A 22,447-nucleotide genomic window follows, 5' to 3' on the forward strand; every position below is an offset into this window, starting at 1 on the left:
GTTGTTTCTTCTTCTTCTTCTGATTAGTTTCCCTGTGGTTTACGGGACGTTGCGACACCTGCTGTCTGTACCGCAGAGCAGAGCCGTATAATAAATAAACAGACGAAATCAAATGGTTAGAAGTCAAATGCAGTTACTAAGTAGGCCCACTGTGCTTCAGTTCAATCATGTCATTTAGAGAAGCTTTCCACTTTTTTTTTTGTTGTACTTTGTAGTCCACCACACATCACTGAATGCTACGACTTTTCTGATTCAGTTTTTCCATTCCAAACATGTAAAGTCCTAAAAAATATGATTCATTGCAGGATTTAAACCACCCACCAGTAACAACAGTTAAGAAAGCGCTAAATGATGCACGATGATGCAGTTAAGGGCAACTTCATCTAAATCACAAAAACAACACTGGCCTACTTTGTCTTACCCAGTGGTATCTAGCCATGCAGACATTTTAATTATATATATATATATATATATATATATATATATATATATATATGTTTTTAGATAGACTAGATGTGAGACTTCAACTAGCCCCCCTATATAATAGTGATGGTGAATAGAATTGGATTTTTTGGTGATCTCTTCTGTGAAAAATCACTTTCACAAATTTCACATTCCAAGCTTCAACTTATTAATATTTGATCAACAAACACCATTTAAATCAAATGGTGTTAACTATATGAGGCCAGCTTCTGAAAAAGTAAGACAATCATTTGCATTTTTGTTAAATATTTATTTAGATTTTATTTATTTTCAATCACAGCCGCATGAATGTTGGGAGACAACACCCATCAGTGAAGCACACAGCTGTCAGAAAGGCCTGTTTCTGGATCTCGTGTTGATCAGTCCCAGGACAGAGAAGGCACTGGCTGCCGCCGTCACCAAACTGATGGCCCCGATAGCCCGTGTAGCCTGAGGAGACAAGGACGACAAGAGGACGTGGTCTTAAATTTATTTAATAACAAGGACTGTGCTTATGTTGAACATGTTGTTTGCAACATACTCAGGAATGAACAGCAAATATTTTTGAGAGGTTTATATAAATGTTTTGATAATGTTTCCACCTAAAATCTGGTCACGAAACGATTGGAAACTTTAATTAATATAATTTAATTAATTCAGCCTCACCACAGCTGCTCTATGAAGAATACTTTTCAAGGTTGTGGGGGTGAGTGACATTGAAAACATTCATTTTAGGTGGAGTATTCTTTTAATATCCACCCAGACTGTAGCACTAACTTTAACAATACCAAACCTGTTCCTAAATCCACCTAGTCCAGACAGGCTCACTGATTGGTTCACTGAGGTGAGCGTTTATCTAGGTTTACCAAACCTATGGGTAGTACTAAAATGGAAGGAATCTACTCCAGGTGAAAGTAAAAGTAAAATAGTCCCTTTATATTACACAATCTGGCATCCACAATCACAGCATTGAAATATACACATAGAAATAGTCTGGAGTTAAGAAAGTAGCACAGGTCATTATAAAGTAAATTATTTTATGGTAATGTTTACTTGAAAGAAATCTTTAGTCTTTTAAATGCCCTGTTCTCTTTAAAAGATATATAAATACAAGTGGAACTATGACTGTGGTGACATGTCACCAGTCACTGTGGCAGCCTATGTTGAGTGAAAAGCTAGTATTTTACCCTGATGGCACAAAAGATGGAAACAAAACAAACAGTGAGAGACCTGCTCGGATACCCCTTCCCCGTAGCGCAGAAGGGTAACAAAGTGCTCGCAGTTGCTCCCCAGCAGGTCATAGGACACCTCCTGGCCAATGAGGACTTGCGCTCGCTGAATGATTTCAGAGACGGGCAGGGGTGTGTGGTTGTGGTCGTACTTGTTGTTGACACGGTACGAGTCGCTGCCCACCACCTCCTTCAGCAGCTGCATGCGCACCACTGCCTTCCTGCTAAAGACGGACTTCACACTGGACATGGCGGCTGCCTGGTTCTCATCTGGAGAGGAGGAGCAGAGCCTCAGTGTGATCACATGTATCTACCAGAAGTGAACATTGTAGGATCTTGGACCTGGAATCTTGCAGATTTAGGAAAAATAGAAAGACAGCTGATGTAGGGATGCACAACACAAACTGATCCCAAAGGCATTTAGGATCCTGGTCACAGAGACAAAATGTATCATCATTGTGTATCATTTCATCAAAACTGTAGTGAGAAAGACAGGGGAGATCCACTTAGTACAAAAACAGCCACAAGTCCTATGCAAAGCTGAACTATTCCGAATATAGAGACAGCTGTCAGGCTAATGTTGTGTTTCAGTGTAAAACTCTTACATCATAACTAAGGATGCTTTTAAACTTCAACTTTGTTTGTTGCTTGATTAGTCACAAATATGTCATATTCTACAACAATACCCACGTTTCCAGGGACTCTAAACCAAGTCAAATTGGTGGAAGACGTATTTACATAAAAGTCATAATACCACAATGTAAAAATACATTAAAAGTCCGTCATTCAAAACATTACCTTTTTCTTACGATTTTAGCGTCATCCAGTTAAAGTGTGTCAAAATTAACCAATGATGTCTGAGTTATCACTTTTTTTTCTTAAAGTTAGCTCAGCGGTTACACACATCTCGTTTCCTACTGACCAACAGGAGTTAAGTTGATGATGTAACCATCTCCCAGGTAGAGAGCCCAGTGCTGATAGGCCGGTCTAAAGATCTCAATGAGGTCACCAGGCTGAGGGTCACCAGAGGGGTCAGGAAGGTCGGGGTCATTAGAGGCCATCTGCACCCAAAATGAGAGACACAGGGAGACACAGTATGATGCAGCAACTATCTCACATATTGACTGCTGTCATGAAAGTTATGCACAGCTTTCAGTTGTCTTTAAGTGTCTATTTTGAAAAATAAATTTGGTCTTAAAATGAGGCTGTTTAGAAAATGGAACATTTGGCAATTTGGAAATGATTTCATATCATAATCGAGAAACATCTGATGCAGTTTGACAGGACAAATTATTTAAATGTTATAATTTAGGGAATCTATAGCAGTAAATAGACTCTTGAAATGACTCAGGCATACGTTTCCCTTTTCAAAAGTCAGCAAAGTTCCTTCATACTTCAGTATTACATATCCACATTCGGCCATCATAAAAACACACACTGTTAATTTTGTGGTCATAATAACATTCCTTCAGTCAACTTACAGTCGTGTTTTGTTGTTGTTTATCCATCCCACATCATGCTTCCACAAATTCTATAAGGAAAAGAAAACAAACACAGGTAGAAACAAACAACAAAACTATTTTTAACCCAACAACAGATCACTCAAGAGTTCAAATGCAAAATAAGTAAATTCATAGAGAAAGAGAATGCTAGATAGGATGGTACAATGCAAATAGCACCTATACATACACACACACACACACACACACACACACACACACAGACAATACATACATAAGCTCTTTTGTCACCTGTGCTGCCACAATAGCATCGACACAATGGGGAAGCTGACAGAAAAATAGTTTGAGCCCAGGTTATTTCACATAGAAATAATCACCCATAACAATTTGATTTTGTATCACATATATTACCCTGATGTCAAAGTTCTTGTAGTTTGGTTGTTTGTTTTTTAATGATTACCTTGGATCACCTAAGATAATAAGTAAAATATCTAGATCGTCTGTTAATTCCACAGAGAGAAGAGTTTAGTTTGTATCAAAATTACACATGGATGCGATGAAATCAATATCTGCCCAGGAGAGCAATTAGTATATCCATCTCATCATTAATGTATGACGCTAGAGCCTCGCTGAAAAAAACGCCTCATGTTATTTTGTCAAACTAAAACTCTAACATGAAAACATACAATACATCTCTGTACGGATGTTATGTAATTATTTTGTGACACATTATTAATCTAACATCTATTGCTACTTTACAAAACATTCTGTAGAGATATGAAACAAAGTATGAAAATGAAGTGCCATAGATACCTTTAAAGTCCCTTGTTGTGATATTATAGCTTTATGAAAGTGATAGTTTTGAATTCATGCCAGAGGCTCAAACATTTCAAACAAGTCATTTCAGAACAAGTGCATACTTACTCAAACACCAGCAGCTTTTTCTTCCTCACCATTTTAATTTTCCATCATCAATCCGCACATAACCAAAAAAAGAAAAATCCAGCAGGAAAAGAAAAACAGAAAGAGATCGATTCAAAGTTTCCAAGATGATAAAAGGTTGTCAAATATCCAAAAGCCAACTAGACGCTGGAGGTCCTGGTGGAGGTATTTCAGTGTCCGTTGCTCTGACTGATGACAGTTTGCCACAGTTGCTAAGGTCACCCACACATATACACACACACACACACACACACACACACACACACACACACACACATTTACACACAGGGAGGCGTTTCCTCCCTACCATTGTCCCATTCACAAGTAGACACACTACTCTCCTGAACAAGAGTTATTGTGGATTTGCAAAGGCAACACATGCATGACTGATTTAATTTAAATGCTGTCTGAACTCTTTGCTTGTAGAGGTGACATAGGGTAGCAGCCCATGTGTATGTTCATATATTCCCTTCTGCTACTTATAATGTGGCAAATGGGTAAACAGATAGATGGATAGGGGGACAGTATACTGTAGTGTGGATGGACCAGTGTACCAGTTTGGTGATATGTGTTGATACTGGGGCTGAAAATCAGATATTCCAAGTGAAAAACATGTAAAATGTTGTAGGAAACTCTCTCTTTCCTTTCTTTTCTTCTGCTTTAAAAAAAATGATTATTAGCTATTATATGTGTTATTGCGATATAAACTATCGTTTCTAACACTACTTTCCATGCTCCATGTCCTGTGTATAATTAATTATACCCTCAGCGTACTTGAGTCTTGCTACAGTAAAATGGATCTCAGGGGTCAGGCGCATGCTCTGCACGTTGATTGGCTACTGCGGTTGGAAGCTGCGTCAAGCTCCAGGCAGTACATTTCAACATAGCAGGAAGGACAAAAAAAATACAGTATGTCAGTTAAAGGGCAGAATTTATTGAACAAATTATGTGTAAAACAATGTTTAGAAATATGTCAAATGAACAACCACAAACAATATATAGAGTTAACACAGAGCCGTCTAATATCTCTTTAATAAAGGGCTCTGAGTTAGCCCAACTGGCTAAGGTTAGCTAGCCTTGGTGACATAACCTTAGGTCTGTTATGCAGCAACTCGAGTCAACGGTGCTTTTATTTTGAAGGTTGTTTCCGGTAGCCTGTCTCCTTCTCCGACTAGTTTGTCATTACCGCATACTAACAGAAGGTTAGCCAGGCTGACAGCAAGTAATCTTTCACCAAGGGAAAGGGATTATCTGTACTGTCGCTGTGTATCCACACTGTTGTGTTATGTCAAGAGGACACTGGCTGTGTTAAGACTGTGGTAAGGAAATAATACAATTATCTACCCGTGCTAATCTACCACCGCATTGCCGCTTGTAACGTTAGCTAGCATAATCCGTTCACGTTAGCTTGCTTGGCACCCAGCACGCGACCGCTCGTTTATCACAATAATTAAAAAATATGAATCACAAGTAGTTAAGAAAAGCCAAACATATATAGTCATTGCATGTTATTCTCATGTGTCATGTGTATCGAAGTTGCACGAGATCACTGTTAACTTCTACAGTGGCTTCACTAACCGTTGCGTAACTTAGTTAACATGTGTTATTTAACCTGCAGTGTAACAAGTTAACTTAACGTGTAATGTAACAACTGCAATATTCTCACAGACGTAAAACCGTGCAGTATGATCTAACCTCTGTACTAACAGTCACGTTGTTGACCAACATTGTTCATGTCCACTGATATGACTGCGTTTGCCCTCTCGTTGTTCAGATTGAACACCATGGCTGCAGCTCCTCACCTTAGACGGTCAGATTCAGCTCACGGGGAGTTCTCCCCTCTGAAGCGCTTTGTTGTGGCCAAGAAGAAGATAAGCGATGTGTTTGAACAACTGCTGAACTATGTGAAAGAGACTTCAGAGTTTGTGGAAGGTGAGAGCGTTTTCTTATCTGTTCCCCGTTTGTCAGACAGCTATAGTATACATAGTGAACAGGATACTACTGACAGAAAAGTCATTTTATGCTCGGAGTTATCACATTAACACAATTCTTTATCATCTGTCGGTCAGCTCTGTCTGAATGTTATATGAAGTAGGTGTTGTTCGTCTGTGTTTTGGACAGAGACCTGTGGGAATAAAGCTCTGGAGAACATTGCGAGTCAAGATCAAAAGGTGGAGATTCAGGCATATGCTGACAAACTGGCCGTCATTAAGGAGGTGCTGGCGCGCAGACACATGAAAGTGGCCTTTTTTGGCAGGTAAAAAACAGCTACACACACAACTGAGTTTTTATTTGTAAAGAATATTGTCTTTAACGCTTTTCTGATTTGATTCTCAAGCAGTCTTTTCCATAAAAGCAACCTTTACAGACATAACTATTGTGACGTTAAAGACTGTGCAAGTTAAACTAGTCCTTTCCCAAATCAATCGGGTATCGGTTTTGCTTTCACTTTCACTCTTATGTTCTTTAACTTGGACGATTATCCTTGAAGTGACATTTCTCCTGCTGTTAAAACCCATCTTTCATAATCGAGTTCAAACTGGATGTTAGTTGAACCGTGTTGTGCTCTGCGCTGATGCAAAAGAACACCTTCAAATCCAAAACACAATAGGAAGGGTGTGTCACCGGAAAAAATATTTCTTCTGCTTGAGTCAACAATGACAATTCCACCTTACATAGAAAACACTACCTGTCACAGGTGAAGCCAGGTTATCCATTCTGTCCTACCCATTAGTAGCCGCATATTTGTTTCGCATTAACATTTGAAGTGAAGTAGGATGTAACACCCGAGGACTTTACTTTAATTTTGAGAGTAATTTGACCAAATGCAGTCACTGACTGTTTTGTTTTGATTTTTAGGACCAGTAATGGTAAAAGCACAGTGGTCAACGCCATGCTGAGGGATCGCGTGCTGCCCAGCGGGATTGGCCACACCACCAACTGCTTTCTTAGTGTCGAGGGCACTGATGAGGACAAGGCCTACCTCAAGACGGAGGGCTCTGATGAGGAGAAGAGCATCAAGGTAAATGTTATTTTAATAAACGTTTTGCTTGGGTTTTAATTTGGTCTTTTATGAGCACTGGTCTGTCTCCCATTCGTATTGTATATTTACACATTTTTGTTGTTCTCAGATATTGAGAACCTCTTTGTACTTTTGCTAGAGTAATTGGGAACACGGTGTTACTCATATACAGTCTATGGGTTTTGCACAAACCAGAATCTGGTATATATATATAATATATATGGTTGATTCGGTCTTTTACTGTTGTTGTGGAAGAGTTGTTGTACTCAAACGGGTCACACGGTTGAGGATACAATCTGATTTATGGTTTATTCTTCACCCTGATAGCTGAGCCAAGCTCACATCTTTGTCCTAATACTTCTACAAGTGGTATTAAATAGTTTGATAAGCAGTAGTTTATTGAATATAGTCACAGGTATGCAGAATATTTACGGTGGTGTCAGATGTCTGAAATGAAAGCCTCAGCCTCCGTGAACTGAATGAAGTGGACGTGAGTTCAAAATATTAAGCAGTCTATACTGTAAATTATACCTTCCTGTTTAAAAAATCAAACAATTAACTGGATAATGCACCATACATCTTAGAAGTACGGAAGTCTTCCTTTCAACGCTGTAAAACCTAAAAGAACAAACTTTAAAAAGTGATTAAAGAAACAACCTTGTGCTCAGATTTTCTCCCATGTTATCGTAATAATGGTATTCTTCTATTCATAACGTAGCACAAATAGAATATACATTAAATAGAGGTTATTACATCAACAACCATAACGTCGGTCTATTTACATCTCCTCTGCAGACTGTAAACCAGCTGGCTCACGCGCTCCACATGGACGAGAGTCTGGACGCCGGCTGTCTCGTCCGTGTGTTTTGGCCGAAGACCAAGTGCGCTCTGCTTCGAGACGACCTGGTGCTTGTGGACAGGTAACGCCGTCCGTTAATCAGATCTGGAAATTCATAAATATCAATCTGACAGAATCAAGGACATTAAAGAGTTGGATTCACACAGATAAAGTCAGTAAGGTGTGTGGGGAAACAAATCATGCTCAAATGGACATATTACTTCACATATTTTGCAGATGTCATGCATTTGACCTCTCTTCCGCTCTCTTAGCCCAGGGACAGATGTCACATCAGAACTGGACAGCTGGATTGATAAATTTTGCCTGGATGCTGATGTCTTTGTGCTGGTGGCCAACTCTGAATCCACACTTATGAACACGGTAAGAAGGCCTTATCAATCTACTCATTCAACGATTGAGCAAAGGACTGATGTAGTTTATTAACTGTGAACTCTGTCACTGTCTTGCAGATAATATTTATTACTACACCCATTTTATGTCGGTTGTCTTTGAACGCTTTGAAGTGTATGGATAGTTTGGACATCGTTAAACCTATGAGTGGACATTTCAATTTTTGTTTCCTTAAATGTCTTTCTGTGTCCACTCAAGGTAATGAGAGTACAGTAATTTGACCTCTTGGTCAAGTTTTCCGTTATGTCAGTCCCTTATGTGTACTTAAAGGGCCAACGTGGTTGTTTTTCTCTGCTGAACGGACTACAGAGTGGAGAATGTGGCTGCCCATGTTTGTGTCCAGCCGCACAGGCCGCACTCTTGTTTCTGTCTGCTCAGGCATTCATGCAATGTGATGCTGCACACAGTCAATCACAGAGCTTAACCCTGCCGGATAGCTCTGAAAGGGAAAGCAAGCACACATTCTCCTCTGTGCTATCTCAGGGAAATAAATCCCAGGCTTTATGTAAATAATGTCAGATAGTTAAATAGCGGCGACGCGTGAGCGTCATTGAGAGCCTGAATTGTGGCTGGGATGTTGCCAAACTACTTTGCTGTTGTGGTGTGCAAAGTAATAAGTGGCTTTGCCCGGCCTTCACTGGGATGCATACTACTACTCTAGTAAGCAAGAGAGCCCCGCTCTTCCATCTTGTAAGGTTTTATAGTTTGGTTTTCTCTCATTCCATATACTGTTTACCCTTTGTATGAGTTTGTCCCATTCCATGAACTGTTGGGTTGTCATTTCCGTGGGTAGTGTTTTGGATACATATAGTACTCATGGCGTAATATTCATTTTAACTGATTCAACCCTTAAGTTTTCACTGATTTGAGCAACTCGTCCTCCCTTACCCCTCTCCCTTCTCCCTTCTGCCATCTAGGAAAAGCACTTTTTCCACAAAGTGAACGAACGTCTGTCAAAGCCCAACATCTTCATCCTCAACAACCGCTGGGATGCCTCAGCAAACGAACCAGAGTACATGGAGGACGTGAGTCAACCGTTTGTTTCAGTGTCATGTCAGAATCAGAAACATTTGGAAAATTGATTTTTTTGTTTTTGTTTTGTTGAACAAATTAAATTTATGTTATTTTTTTTTCCAGGTGAGGAAGCAGCACACAGACCGTTGTGTGAACTTCCTGGTGGAGGAGCTGAAGGTTGTGGACCGCGATCAGGCACCCAACCGCATTTTCTTCGTCTCCGCCAAAGAGGTGCTCAACTCCCGCATGCAACGTGCTCAGGGCATGCCTGAAGGAGGTGAGGCTTCGCATTTCAGCGGATGCTGTATTCGTGGAGGATGGAGAAACTGTGCATATCCTTATGTTTGATATCAGTCACCACCAGGATCTTGTTTTGGAACCTTTTTGTTTATTTTATTTTTTACAAGGGAAATAGTTGGATATCACCAAACTCCATTCACGTTGCAAATGACCAGCAATAATGAAAACAGTGATTACAATAATAAAAATGATCCAAATCAAATAATAAATCAATAAACAGTTATGTATTTATTATATACCTGATGTATAATGTTTCTGTGATCATTGCATCCAACAGGTGGAGCCCTGGCTGAGGGCTTCCAGGAGAGACTTAAGGAGTTCCAATGCTTTGAGAGGAGGTTTGAGGTGTGTGTGTGTGTATGTATGTATATGTGTGTTTGTGTGTGTGTGTCCTCTCAATATCTTTCAATAATTGTATTCCCACTTCTCAGATCATAATCTATTTCTTGTCTGAACCCGACAGACAGATTTAGACGAATATAGAGCAATGATTTGGGCATATTTGTAATTGGACACTGGTATGTATGTATGTATGTATGTATGTATGTATATATGTGTATATGTGCTACCATAAAGTCAACAGTTATGCCTCTGAGAGGAAAGCAGTGTCAAGCCAAAAAACAGCACGGATGCTGATTAAGTTGGTGTATCATGAACTGCTAAGCCAATCTTTTTGACATTGTCTGGCTTCTGCTGGTGAGAATGAGTTACAACTGGGGAGAGAAAGGGAGTCACTATTCTGACAAGTGAGGCTATTTTCTTCATTCATTCAGACCAGCAGTGGCTGCTTTTATCAGACGCTGAACCAGAGCGTACTTTATTCTGAGAAATTCAGTTGCCTGGTGAAAATGCCTGCGTATGTGTGTGTTCGCACGCGCATGTGTTTGAGATTATTGCATGGAGAAAGATATTGAATAAAACAAGACGCAACCAAAGTTCTTCTACTGACCGTAAAAATCTGAGCAGTCAACTACTCGAACCTGGAACGAGTGTTTAGGTTTCGCCACCAGTCATTCGACCTGAAGCTGGCGGCTCCGGTGCCTTCTAGACCAATCACTGTGCCTTCTCCATCAACCTGCGTCTTCATTGCTGAAGTCTAGATTCACTTAGGCGAGGACACCAGTTTATTTTCGTTCCACTTTGATTTTGTTCTGTTTTTAACTTTGATTGTTGAGTTTTCTGTGTTTTCATTATAACAATCAGGAATTCAATTGTGTCCATCCTGGGGGGAAATTATCATTGGATTAAATCTATAATGCGAAAGTGCAGTTTAATACTACATGTCCCAAGCACTCGTTGAGCAGCTCCTTTGTCAGGAATACAACAGCAACTGTCGTACAAACTGTTGTTTTTAATAACTAAATTGGTCAATAATCAGAGCAACTGGGATCTGATTTCATGCTGCACATGCCTCAAGTCGTTTTCCACACATCAGCAGGATGTTACCTTCCTGAGGAGTTAAAGGTGTGCAGCTGTCTGTAACAAATACATATTGTTTCCTGTGGCTCTTTCACAATAAGAGCCCCACGGGTTTTGCCAGTTGAGTGCAGCTCTGATACACCATTCAGAGAGTGAACAGTAAACGATGAGCCTGTTAATGAGATAAAATCACACTGGATTACATGCCAGCCTCCTGTAAATTCCACTTGTATTTGAATGGAATGTGGGAATGGTGGACTCCGCCACTAACAATTAAAACTACTTCATAGAGAGATGATAACTGAATGTAAACACATTGAATGATTGAAATCTCAAAAAAATGGTTTTGATAGATAAACTTTATTTCAGATTCAGGGTCCAGATAGACAAATGCATAAAATAACATACACAAACAATAACAGCACATAGGCCTAGCAATGCCTTACAAAGAGACAGCTGTACCAATTTCGCCACAGCTGGGACTGGTAGCGTGTGCTACTAAACCTTATGTTGGTTAAAACCAATATGAGCTCAATTTCAGAGTCATTGAGTCGACATATGACGACTCAAGGTTTTGAATTCATGCTAATCATAAGGATTATAACTATAAGTGAAATAACAAACGTCAATAGCGCTTTAGATATAATCTGCTTGTTTTGTGTGACCTACAGTGGATTAAAGAGGGAATCATCACAAATGATCATTTATCCCAAAATGACACAATATTCCTACTTTTGTTTCTGTATTTTTTTTTTGTTTTCTTTCACTGTCATTCTTGATTGTATACAGTTAAAGTGTTTTTATAATTTTCCCTGTGGCTTTACCAGCACATTACTGTGACCTTGCAATGGGCTGTGGGACACAAGATAGGCACACTGCTGCTGTCATTGTCCCACCTGTGTTCTTGTCTTCTCTTAAGTTAAGGCAGCAGGTGTCTATCTTGTCTTCTGTTCGTCCCCGGTATAGCGTGCTAGTTCATGCGCCCTATCCAGCAGCAGCCCCTATAGCTGTCACAGTAACTCATGTGTTATGGCCTCGCAGGAGTGTATCTCGCAGTCAGCAGTGAAAACAAAGTTTGAGCAGCACACTATCAGGGCCAAGCTGATCACAGAAAAGGTCAAGCGCATCATGGACGCCATCAACATTGAGGCGGCAGAGAAGAGGTGAGTATCTTGTTACGTACACAGTCTTTTAGTGGGAATGGATTGCTGGACATTACTCTATGAAACTTAGTAAATATGTTCGGGTAACATGATTTGAATGGCATTTTGTTTAATAATAGAGGGATAAATTATCTCGTAAAATATCAGGGGTTTTCTAAAAAAAAAAAAATGCTACTTTCTACTGTGTTGCTTTTTGACAGCAAAAGTGTTCAGCTGCTAGTTTGCATTTGTGACTTTGTTTCCTGTTTGGTGTGGTGGGACCTCAGAGTGGCGGCTCTGGAAGACAGAGAGTATCAGATGGACCGGCTGGAGTTTGTAAAGAATCAGCTCAACTTGCTTATTAATGAAATAAAGAAGAAGATCAAGGCCATCAGCGAGGACGTGGAGTCTAAGGTAATGACGACAACTGGTGGAAGAGCTTTTGAATGTTGGGGTTTTGTATGTATGTGTGTGTGAAACTTCATTAATCTTCTTAGAAGACCATAAAAACAGCAAATCTAGTAGTAGATTATTGTTTTGTCTGAATGTCTCTCACATGCATACCTCAAATACAACAGTTCCATGCAGTTTTTAAACAAATTCAATACTGAGAGTCGAAAAACTAAAAACACGTTGATTGAAACCAAGAACAGAAGTGGTCTTACAGGTAGATGTCCATCAGAAAAGACCAATATTTGCTGTTTATTGCGCCAGCTTGAGATCTGATGTGCTGCCGGTGGTTCTTTGAGTAGGACGTGTAAGTCCTGCCTGCTCCTGTAGCCGACCGATAACTCTGCATGTGTTTCATCCAGGTATCCTACGCCATGGGAGAGGAGATCTGCCGTCTCCACGTGATCGTTGATGAGTTCCACTGTGACTTCCACCCCTCGTCACACGTCCTCAAGATCTACAAGTCTGTAAGTAGGGGCACGGATTCAATATTTGTGACCGCACCTTTCCTTGGAAATGACTGACTGACTCCTGTTCTGTTTGCAGGAGCTGCTGTATCACGTGGAGGAGGGGATGGGCAAGAACCTGGCCTTCCGCTGCTCCAATGCCGTCAACGCTTCTGTCCAGTCCTCTCAGAAATACATGATGGGTAATTACAGTGTAAACATGACTGGACAGAATAATGAGATCCCCTTTGTAGTAATATTGCATTGTCGACACATACCGAGAACAAATCTGTTCAGCGCAAGCTTTGGCCTCAGCCTGTAGCCCTTAGGTTTACCCATCAGGAGTGAATAGTTCTGCTGAACCTAAAGGTTGGCTAAAGTTAATGAAACAATAGTAACGCCAAAACAAAATCAGATGAAAGAATACTGAAGATCATTTATCTGAACCTTTCCTTGCGTTAAAGACCAGGGAATGAAATCATTTTATAAAAAATGACATCAGCCCAGATTTGTACTCATTTAGTGTGTTGCTAAACTTAGTGAAAACCTTTTGGGCACTCGGGCTATGGTCTGCAGCGCCCAGCCCCCTGCTAAATTTACCCTCCTCGCTGAATGCCATCATCCCATGCCCCATTATGCTACAAGTGCGTCACTGTGACAGGCACGCATGCAAGCTGTGCTCGGTGACGTTGAAGAGGTGTTAATGTGCCCTCTGATGAAAAGGACTCAGGTGCTGTTATGACATTGTGGTGTGACTTATTTTTCCCCTCAGGAGGGATTAAGAAAACCAGCATATTCAAATTGAATGTAATCTTTTTTTTGCTTTAAAAACTACAATGATAAACTGCTTTTTTGTCATCATGTGTTACTATTTTCTGCCTCCTTCTACCCAAATATTTATTATTAGCTGTAAAATGTACTTGCACAAACTGTTAAAGTAGTTATTTGGAAGAATAGAGGATGTATATTGTCAGCATCAGTGCATGTTTTAAATACAAACTAAGCCACTAATGATCCCATGACTGCTGTGTATTTCTGTCTGTTTCTATTGTATTCTCATACATGTGTTTTTTCTCTCTCTCTCTCTCTCTCTCTCTCTCCAGAGAGCATGCTCCCTCTGCTTCCCTCTTCGGCCCAGAGCCAGGTCCACATGCTGGTGCCTAGCAGGAAGTTTGACCTGAGTTACGACCTAAACTGCGCCACACTTTGCAATGACTTCCAGGAAAACATTGAGTTCCAGTTTTCGTTGGGCTGGACAGTGTTAGTCCACCGCTTCCTGGGATCTGTCAACGCGCAGAGAGCACTGCGACTGGTGGACCAGAACTTCCAGGTACAAGCCAGAGCTGGTTGTGTCGATGGACTAACTTCTGATTCATATTGTGATGTTTAATATCAATAACGCTTCGTTCACATAAACACAAAATATACATTTATGAAAGTCAGATTTATAAAAACTCCGCTGTCCTTACTCAGGCCTCTCGACCAGCGCTGGCCCTCACGCCCTCCTCAGGACCCCCGTCCATCACGGCGCCGCCCAACAACGAGACGGCTGTCATGACCCACGAGGACTTGATGGTAGCCGTTGCAACCAATGTGGCATCCCTCACCTCCCGCACTTCAATGAGTGTCCTCATCGTTGGAGGAGTGGTATGTTGTTTACAAAATCGGTCTTGCATGTTAACATCTGGGGTAGCTGAACATATACAGTTATACATAAATATCTAGCCAGCTTCAGGTTGCAGGAAACTGTCTGCTGTAGGTTATGTCAACAAAATAAGTAACTTAGTTATTTTCACTAGTGGATTATAAACATCAGGCAACTACTTTTGTTTCATGTTATTGCACTGAATAGAAAGGCCGGTCTAATTATAAGGCATAACCCAGCTTCTGCTTGTTTATGTATTTATTTATTAATTTCTCTAAGGTGTGGAGAACGGTGGGCTGGAGGCTGATAGCTCTGTCGGGCTCACTGTACGGCTTGCTGTACCTGTACGAGAGACTCACCTGGACCACGAAGGCAAAGGAGCGCTCTCTGAAGCGCCAGTTTGTGGACTACGCAACAGAGAAGCTGCAGCTCATAGTCAGCTTTACTAGTGCGAACTGCAGCCACCAGGTCCAACAGTAAGTCCTGACACAGCATCATTTCTGTAATTTCATAGTAGAACAAACTAGAGCAGAGCAGTACATGAAAGAGTTCTTTTTTTTTTTTTTTTTTTTATAAATGTGAAATCCACCCTGAAACCATTTGTAATAATGCCCAGTGGATTAAGTCTTTAACATTCAGCACATTAACAACGTTCATGCTGACATTAGGTGCTCATTTCTCCGCACTAGAGAGTTTTAGTTTTGTTTCAGACGTGTCAGTTTCGGTTACAGTGCAAGTTACAAGAGGCTCGCTCTTAAGTCTGGAAGAGCCGATCAGAAGAGCCGATGAGATTACTCATCGATTCTGTATTGAATCAATACTCATTGTTCAATACTCGCACGCTATCCACGGTGCGTCCTGTCTAATTTGTTAAAATCGGCACCCATTTTAAATGAACCTATAGACTAACATGCGTAACTGGTCTTATGGTTAGCGGTTAACCTCACTGACCGTTGACGCCACTACTTTGCACCATTCCTTAATTTTCTGTCAACACACACAGACCTCACTCCCCCTCTATAGCAGGGCTAAATAAATAAGCACTGCAATTCTGTGCCCTCTGTGTTTCCAGGGAGATGGCGGCGACCTTTGCGCGGCTCTGTCAGCAGGTGGACGAGACGCAGAGAGAGCTTGAGGCTGAAATCCGCAAACTGACAGCCGCCATAGATCAGCTGGAGACCGTCCAGAGCCACTCCAAGACCCTGCGGTCAGTGCCGGCTCCTTCTCTCATTGGGGGCGACATGAAGGGGGGAGGGGGAGGGGGCAGTAGTTGACTTTTTGGGAAGGTCTAGTCTGGGGGACCTGAAGAAGAAAATGGTGTTTGTTTTTTTAAAAACTTAAGCTTGCTGCACAAATCCTGCAGTCAGTACACAGATTGACAGTTTAATTTAAACATACAGTACATAATGGTCACAGGATGCAGCTCCTGTGTACAAAATTATATTTGTTAGCAGACCTGATGATGCTGCCACTGGCTGAGCAGTTTTTCAGCTTTTTTTATACTCGCGTTTAGGAAAAAGAACCAGAACATTTAACACACAGCGGAAATATAAATTATTTTTTACTGATACTGCTTTTACTGTACTTTTTTTAGAGCTTGCTTTGAATTAGAGTACTGATATGTATAAAAGTGTTCATAGTTGTGTCACAATACATCAAACATAAATATTGGTGGAAAAAGGCAAATTAGTTCTTTAAACAGGGATTTCATTAAAAGTTTTTTTTCTATTTCTAATTCTTGAAAGGTTTGGGCATCAAATATTTGGCACAACAGTCAGATATTCAGTCTTGATATACATATGACTGCAAACAGTTTAACAGTGAGAATTACATTACATTTGACTGTACAAGTGGTTTGGATGAAGTTGGTCCAAATGTAACGTGTCCGTTTCCTCTGCAGACATAAAGCGACAGACCTGGAGAAACAGTTGGAGGTGTTCACAAACCAGTATCTGCAGCCTCAGCAGTGAGCTGCTCTTCTTCAGCGCTCCACAGTTTGGTTCTTGTCGAGCCAATCATTCCTCAGCCTCACGGTGCCCCAGTCCTCATCTCCTAAACTACACCACAGCTTCTGTGTGGACAGTAGCGCTGGACAGATGAATCGATTCAAAGACATCTATAGATGTTTTGATAATATGAAAGGTTAGTCATTTATCAGACAAGGATACCAAACGTCTGCAGCTTCTCGAGTGTGAAGATTTGGTTCTTTTTTTTTGTGCCATTTGTAAATAGTCAACATGTCTTTTTTTTTTTTTTTTTTTTTTGGGACATTTTGTAGACAATCAAGAAAAAGAAATTGATCAGTAATTTCACTCTTAATGGACCGAAGAGAGTGAAGCCCCCCCCCCCCCCTCCCTCCCTCCACTGCCAATTAGGCGTTTCAGGTGCTCGAAAAACTGCAGTGAACCAACTGTCAAACAAAGCTGCCTGTAAAACAGAAACGTGGACTCATTATGCGCAGAGACGCTCCCTCCACAAGGTGGTATTAGAATCTCGGTCGGCGAGAAGGCTGCCGGTCGGGTGCCATATTTTGACACTAATGTGCTTCAAACTGTGAATATGCCTTTTTTGACTAACTTTTGTGAAGCAAATGAAGTTTGTCTGTAAGACTGTACATGTATCTTTTTGGGCACATGATCTGTTGTGTTAGCAACAAAAAATAAATATATTTAATAACGAGAACATTTTTTCCTTAATTTGAAGGACCTAGTTAAAGTTAGTTGACTGAGAGAAATCATTCGAGTAGAAAGGGAAAGCATGTCTTTCATAAACTGTTGTTTCATGTTTATTTTTTAACTATCCAAACTGTATCGAGCAAAAGCTTTGGAAAACCTTATTTTATAATATCCTTTATTTATAACCTTTAGACTTAACATGACAATTACGCCAGTCCGCAACAGTCTTCTTCTTTTCTTGAATGCGTGTTGAGATACCTCCAGATTTGCCTGATTGTATTAAATCTGCCACAATCTAAAAAAATGACTGTTTATTTGAAAGACCTTTACCCCGTGGAGTTTACAACCACTATTAGCACCCTGTGTCTATGCTTTGTTCGTATTGTGCACAAGCACCACCACGTCTGCTGGCAAGAAAACATGGATGTAATTGATGCACCGTTTAGAAATTTGTTATGAGGAAGAAAATGCACTTTGTTCGTTTGACCTCAAGTATACACACAAATCTGCTTCAGATATTTGAATAATGTGTCCAGAACATCAATAACCTATTATGTGCTTTAGTTTAATGACATGCTTTTTTTAGGAAGAATCTTGGTCCATGAGCTCATAGAACTGCTTGTAACTCTCAACTCAAACTCTTCAACCATCGGATTCTTTCAAATGTGTTTGAGTTGTTGTCCCTTTCTAAACATTTAAGACAATGAGCTTTGCTGTCAAAATGAGCCGGTGTAATTTGTCCAGAGATGATTATTCGGCCAAGAAGCAAAATATACGTAAAGTTTAAATAAGCACCAAAAGCGGAATTTGTAGCAACTGCACAGCCAATTTCTGTCCATTTTGGTCCTCGTTTCAGGTGCTTTGCATTTATGAAAGTGGGTGTCCATTTCCTAAAAACGGTTCTGGCTTGTTCCTGAATTAAACTTAAACTAATTTCTATAAACGGGAAAATACTGTACATAGTTTTTTAGACATTATACAGTTGACATTTTTGAGAAGGAAATGGTTGAGGATCTGTATTCTTGGTTAGAAGCTTTTTATTGGTTACAATAACTCATGGCAACATATCAGTATCACCAAGCCACTGTACAAATACAAAAAAAAGGTCTGGTGTGAAAAAGACTATAAAAATTATTCCATAACAAGTGATTATAATTTCACACAATAGCATTGTAAGAGAATTATGGCACCAAGTCCCTGGTCCTTACTGGCTTAAAACATAAAACAATAAATAAAATCAAAATGTCAACAGTAGGTTGTAGAGTCAAAGGGCAGTGCATTATTTGGTGATGGTGCCGTGGTGGTGATCATGTGACAATCAATTCAAGTGGTAGGGTGTCATTGAACCAGTAACTTTCCATTTCTTTTCTCAAGATATTAAATTTGGAGAGTCGTGCAAATGCGGCCATCAAAATACTGCCTGAACTTGTGCAGCAGCAACATTTTTTCACATCTGCTCTTTGAAGTTAAATGTTGGCACTGTGGGTGACGCATGGCAACTTGCACCAAGAAAAAAAAAAAAAAAAACTACTGCCAAACATTCCACTCCAATGATTCAAAGAAGTCACCGATCTTGGTACTTGAGACAATACTGTAAATGCATCAAATGTCGACATTTTGTAACACCACAGAAGTTGATTCAACAGCTCCATATCAGTTGTATAGTTCAGAGAATAAACTGGAGGAGACTTCAGGTAAATACAACATAATGTGAAATTTAATGAAGTCAAGCACCTTTTTGATTGAGTGAACTGCACAGGCACGTAGAAGTGTTACTATTCCAGGTTCCAGCTGCTAATACTGCTGAATTACACACACAGCAAGGAAATGGTTGCCTGCTGAATATCGGAAATAAACACAATCCCCTCTTCAGCTACTAAGGACAATGGTGCATTTCTTTTCAATTTTACACAGCTTTTAATGTCATAAAAGAACAGGGTGGGTTGTATTTGAATAGTTTAACATTTTGGAAAATAATATACTTATTTGCTTCTGGAGGAGCATTAGGGAAGAGTCCACTTTCATTTCTGTCCATTAACAAATGACTTAAAAGGCTACTGCTAGCTGCCGGCTAGCTTAGCATAAAGAGTGGAAACAGAGGGGTACAGCTAGCATGGCTCTGTTCAACTAACGTCTGCCTAGCAGCATCTCCGAGCACACAAATTAACAAGTTTTTGTATTTAATATGTACAAAAACTGTAAAAATGCTTATTCAACATTTAGGGTTTGGGCCTGACCAGTTGCCAGGTGAAATTGGCATTTCTATGGAATTGGCGGGTTTTTTCCAACGTATTTTGCTTAACAAATAAACATTTATTAGTGAGCTTCAGACAGAGCCAGGCAAACTGCTTCCCACCCATTTCCAGTCTTTATGCTAAGCTAAGCTAACAGGCTGCTGGTTGTAGCCTCATATTTACCAAAAAGATACGAGAGTGGCGAGAATCTACTTATCCAACTGCCAGAAAGCAAACAAAATGTCAAACTATTCCTTCATCTTTATCTGGGGACACATGAACATCTGACGTCCGCTGATAGACGTTACTCTAATAAGCACTGTTAACTTAATAACACAAACACCCATCTTCAGATATAAGCAGTACACCGCTTTGGTCAGACAACAGACTGGGTTTAAAATCAAACTGATGTGACTTTAATTGATGGATATGGAAAAAGCTGGCACTTGAGTAAAGTGAGCAAACTTTCTTATTTTTTTTTTTAAATCACATCGACTAGTTTTCAATTCACAGCTCAGAGTCTGTGGATAAATGGCACAAATAAGAAAGTAACACTTAGATCTAATCGTTATCCACATACATCAGCAAATCACCCCTCACCACCCCCCTGATATGCAATACATATCACATCCTACACGCCTCAAAGATATTCTCATTCTAGAAACTATAACTTATTTTTTTTAACATTCTCTCAAAAAGGATTCATTAATGCAAAGCCAGGTAGAAGCAGCTAAAACATTTAAGAACGTAAAAAGGTAAATAGAATCACGGTAGGCCATAGAGGGGTTTCATTGATAGCCGATTGAACCTAAATAAATACTACAGTGATAGTGTGCGGTGGTAGTAGTAGAAAGCAGAATTGTATAAAAAGCTTTAAGAAGCAGTATGGAGCTGCATGTGTTTGCGTGGTTTTCTGTAAGCATGCTTTTTAGTGTTCACTAGTATCAGAATGTGCTTCTATTGGGAAAAGAAAAATAATTAGCAATCTCTCTTATTGATCAGTGTGTAAAAAGGAATAGTAAGAGGAAAAAAATGACTGTAGTCGATGCTAGTATTACCTTCTATTGTGAATGGTATCGTAAGGCAGAATGGAGACACAATAGTGCCACATCTCACAGGAGCACAAACCCTCCTTTATCTAGCCCGTGTGGGTCAAATGTTTATATTCAGAGATAGGCACCTGAGACAGCCGATGGATAGGTCCAACTCACATACATTGGTTTTTTTTTTAAAGTTTTTTTTTTTTTTTTTTTAATTAAGCCTTTAGAGGAACCAAAATAATGGAAGATGTGTGATGAGAAAATACTCAAAATCAGAGACAGCACTTCTATGGGTAAATAAGTCACATGTGTTCAATGGTTTACATTTGTACTACAGTTTGTGAGTGCATGTATAGCTCTCTACTAAAGTGTACATTTCTGTCTACCAAGTGTACTTTCTTCACAAGCAATATTTAACAGTTCATAACATGTTTTTGGTGATGAAAAAAAAAAGTGTTAAAACCCTTTTTTAAAAAAAAAAAAAAAAAAAAAAAAAATACTTTTTTTTTTTAACTTTTCTTTTTTACAGGCTTGTGGTGGCACTGGTGTGATTTTGGAGCAGCGAACATGATTACAGTTCCATGCAGTCACTCAGTTCACACCTTGTTGACGACGAAGAGGACTCATTGATCCTTCGCTTTGAGAGAGAAAAAAAAAAAAATAGAAGAGAAAAATGACATGGCGAGCTCTGACAGACATCTTTTTTCTCTAGTCCTCAGAGTCACTGCTGTCTTTTACGGTCCTTTAAATATCCTCACGTAACGACAGGCCGCTCTACCATTTGTCCGTACAGGCCTCAGCACCATTACATGCTCACAGGTAGAAAACGGTTTCTGCTCGAGGAGAGCGCATCTCTCTCTGCGATGCCCTTCTTCTCCATCAGTGTCATTTGTACGGGCAACTCGAGATGCTCATCTCAACTCTACGGAAAAGTAGATTCTATAGGCTACAGCTGACGGGTGATATTATGATGCAACACCTCCATTTAGGTTGGGTTATCGATCATATCACACAGCTGTTTGCATGGCATGAATGTGGTTTTCAGATATTCAGCATGTCGAGGATTTGAAACCACAATCCATGCGAGTAGAGGCCAAGGCAGGGCCTCCGGTTAAATAAAGTTTTCTATCTTAGCCTGAAATTCACCAGTTTTGTACTTTGGAGCTAAACCTGAATCCAGACTAAAAACAGCAGTTGTTGGTTTTGAAGCACACTCTCTAATCATTATCACAGCAGTGTGGTGGTTTCCTTCCAAATGAAAAGACTGTGGTGAGGGATGCCAGGGGCCGTGTTGTCAGTCACATGAATTTGCAGATACAGGATGCATTAATTACGCTTGCTGCCTGTACAATAATACACACACATACAGTTGAGGAAAGTGAGTTTAGCTGGGCCAAAGTGTATATTTTGGAAATTGTTTTTGTTTACTTGCTAAATCCTCTTTTGTTGCTGGACAAGTGGGCTTGATTTAACAGCAAGTACCAGAAATATGATCAAATGAAAGGAGGCTTTTACGTTAAATTATGACACTTTGCCGTGTCTAAATTGTCCGACACTCAATCTGGTACTCACACAGGATAAAATATACGTTTCTGGCAAGTAGTAATGTGAATATGTACATTAGAAATAAACTATAAACCCCGCTCAAAATCATAAAAAAAGGGTGGGACATAAACTACAAAAATATATACATACACATTATATATGCATATATTATG

At 40.0% G+C, this 22,447-nt stretch overlaps 2 protein-coding genes across 2 annotated transcripts; one reads left to right on the forward strand and one right to left on the reverse strand.

The window, feature by feature from the left end:
* Nucleotides 1-810: 810 nt before the first annotated feature.
* On the reverse strand, nucleotides 811-4,265 carry plaat1 (phospholipase A and acyltransferase 1). Its single transcript, XM_031864278.1, has 5 exons — nucleotides 4,105-4,265; nucleotides 3,173-3,222; nucleotides 2,614-2,752; nucleotides 1,693-1,961; nucleotides 811-912 (listed from the first exon to the last, which is right to left on the reverse strand). Exons 2-5 carry the CDS (start codon nucleotides 3,197-3,199, stop codon nucleotides 811-813), a joined length of 537 nt encoding a protein of 178 aa, XP_031720138.1. The 5' UTR covers nucleotides 3,200-3,222; nucleotides 4,105-4,265.
* Nucleotides 4,266-5,253: 988 nt separating this feature from the next.
* Nucleotides 5,254-17,457, forward strand: mfn1b (mitofusin 1b). The gene is made up of 18 exons (XM_031864216.1): nucleotides 5,254-5,412; nucleotides 5,868-6,025; nucleotides 6,215-6,350; nucleotides 6,953-7,115; nucleotides 7,911-8,035; nucleotides 8,226-8,334; nucleotides 9,282-9,389; nucleotides 9,502-9,655; nucleotides 9,956-10,023; nucleotides 12,139-12,260; nucleotides 12,527-12,653; nucleotides 13,052-13,156; nucleotides 13,236-13,338; nucleotides 14,239-14,465; nucleotides 14,609-14,782; nucleotides 15,060-15,256; nucleotides 15,853-15,987; nucleotides 16,681-17,457. The coding sequence occupies exons 2-18, from the start codon at nucleotides 5,878-5,880 to the stop codon at nucleotides 16,748-16,750; spliced, it is 2,271 nt and encodes a 756-aa protein (XP_031720076.1). The 5' UTR covers nucleotides 5,254-5,412; nucleotides 5,868-5,877; the 3' UTR covers nucleotides 16,751-17,457.
* Nucleotides 17,458-22,447: the final 4,990 nt, after the last annotated feature.

This window comes from Anarrhichthys ocellatus, unplaced genomic scaffold (genome assembly GCF_004355925.1).
Source record: "Anarrhichthys ocellatus isolate YVR2014 unplaced genomic scaffold, GSC_Weel_1.0 scaffold30, whole genome shotgun sequence".
Classification (NCBI taxonomy): domain Eukaryota; kingdom Metazoa; phylum Chordata; class Actinopteri; order Perciformes; family Anarhichadidae; genus Anarrhichthys; species Anarrhichthys ocellatus.

What these genes read in the sequence shown, in the direction of transcription:
- mfn1b (XM_031864216.1), top strand. Translation starts at nt 5,878, where the DNA reads ATGGCTGCAGCTCCTCACCTTAGACGGTCAGATTCAGCTCACGGGGAG. An exon ending in GACCTGGTGCTTGTGGACAG is followed by an intron (nt 8,036 to 8,225) that starts GTAACGCCGTCC and finishes CCGCTCTCTTAG; the next exon opens with CCCAGGGACAGATGTCACAT. An exon ending in TCCTCATCGTTGGAGGAGTG is followed by an intron (nt 14,783 to 15,059) that starts GTATGTTGTTTA and finishes AATTTCTCTAAG; the next exon opens with GTGTGGAGAACGGTGGGCTG.
- plaat1 (XM_031864278.1), bottom strand. Translation starts at nt 3,199, where the DNA reads ATGGATAAACAACAACAAAACACGACT. An exon ending in AACAACAACAAAACACGACT is followed by an intron (nt 2,753 to 3,172) that starts GTAAGTTGACTG and finishes TTTTGGGTGCAG; the next exon opens with ATGGCCTCTAATGACCCCGA. An exon ending in CATCAACTTAACTCCTGTTG is followed by an intron (nt 1,962 to 2,613) that starts GTCAGTAGGAAA and finishes CCTCCTCTCCAG; the next exon opens with ATGAGAACCAGGCAGCCGCC.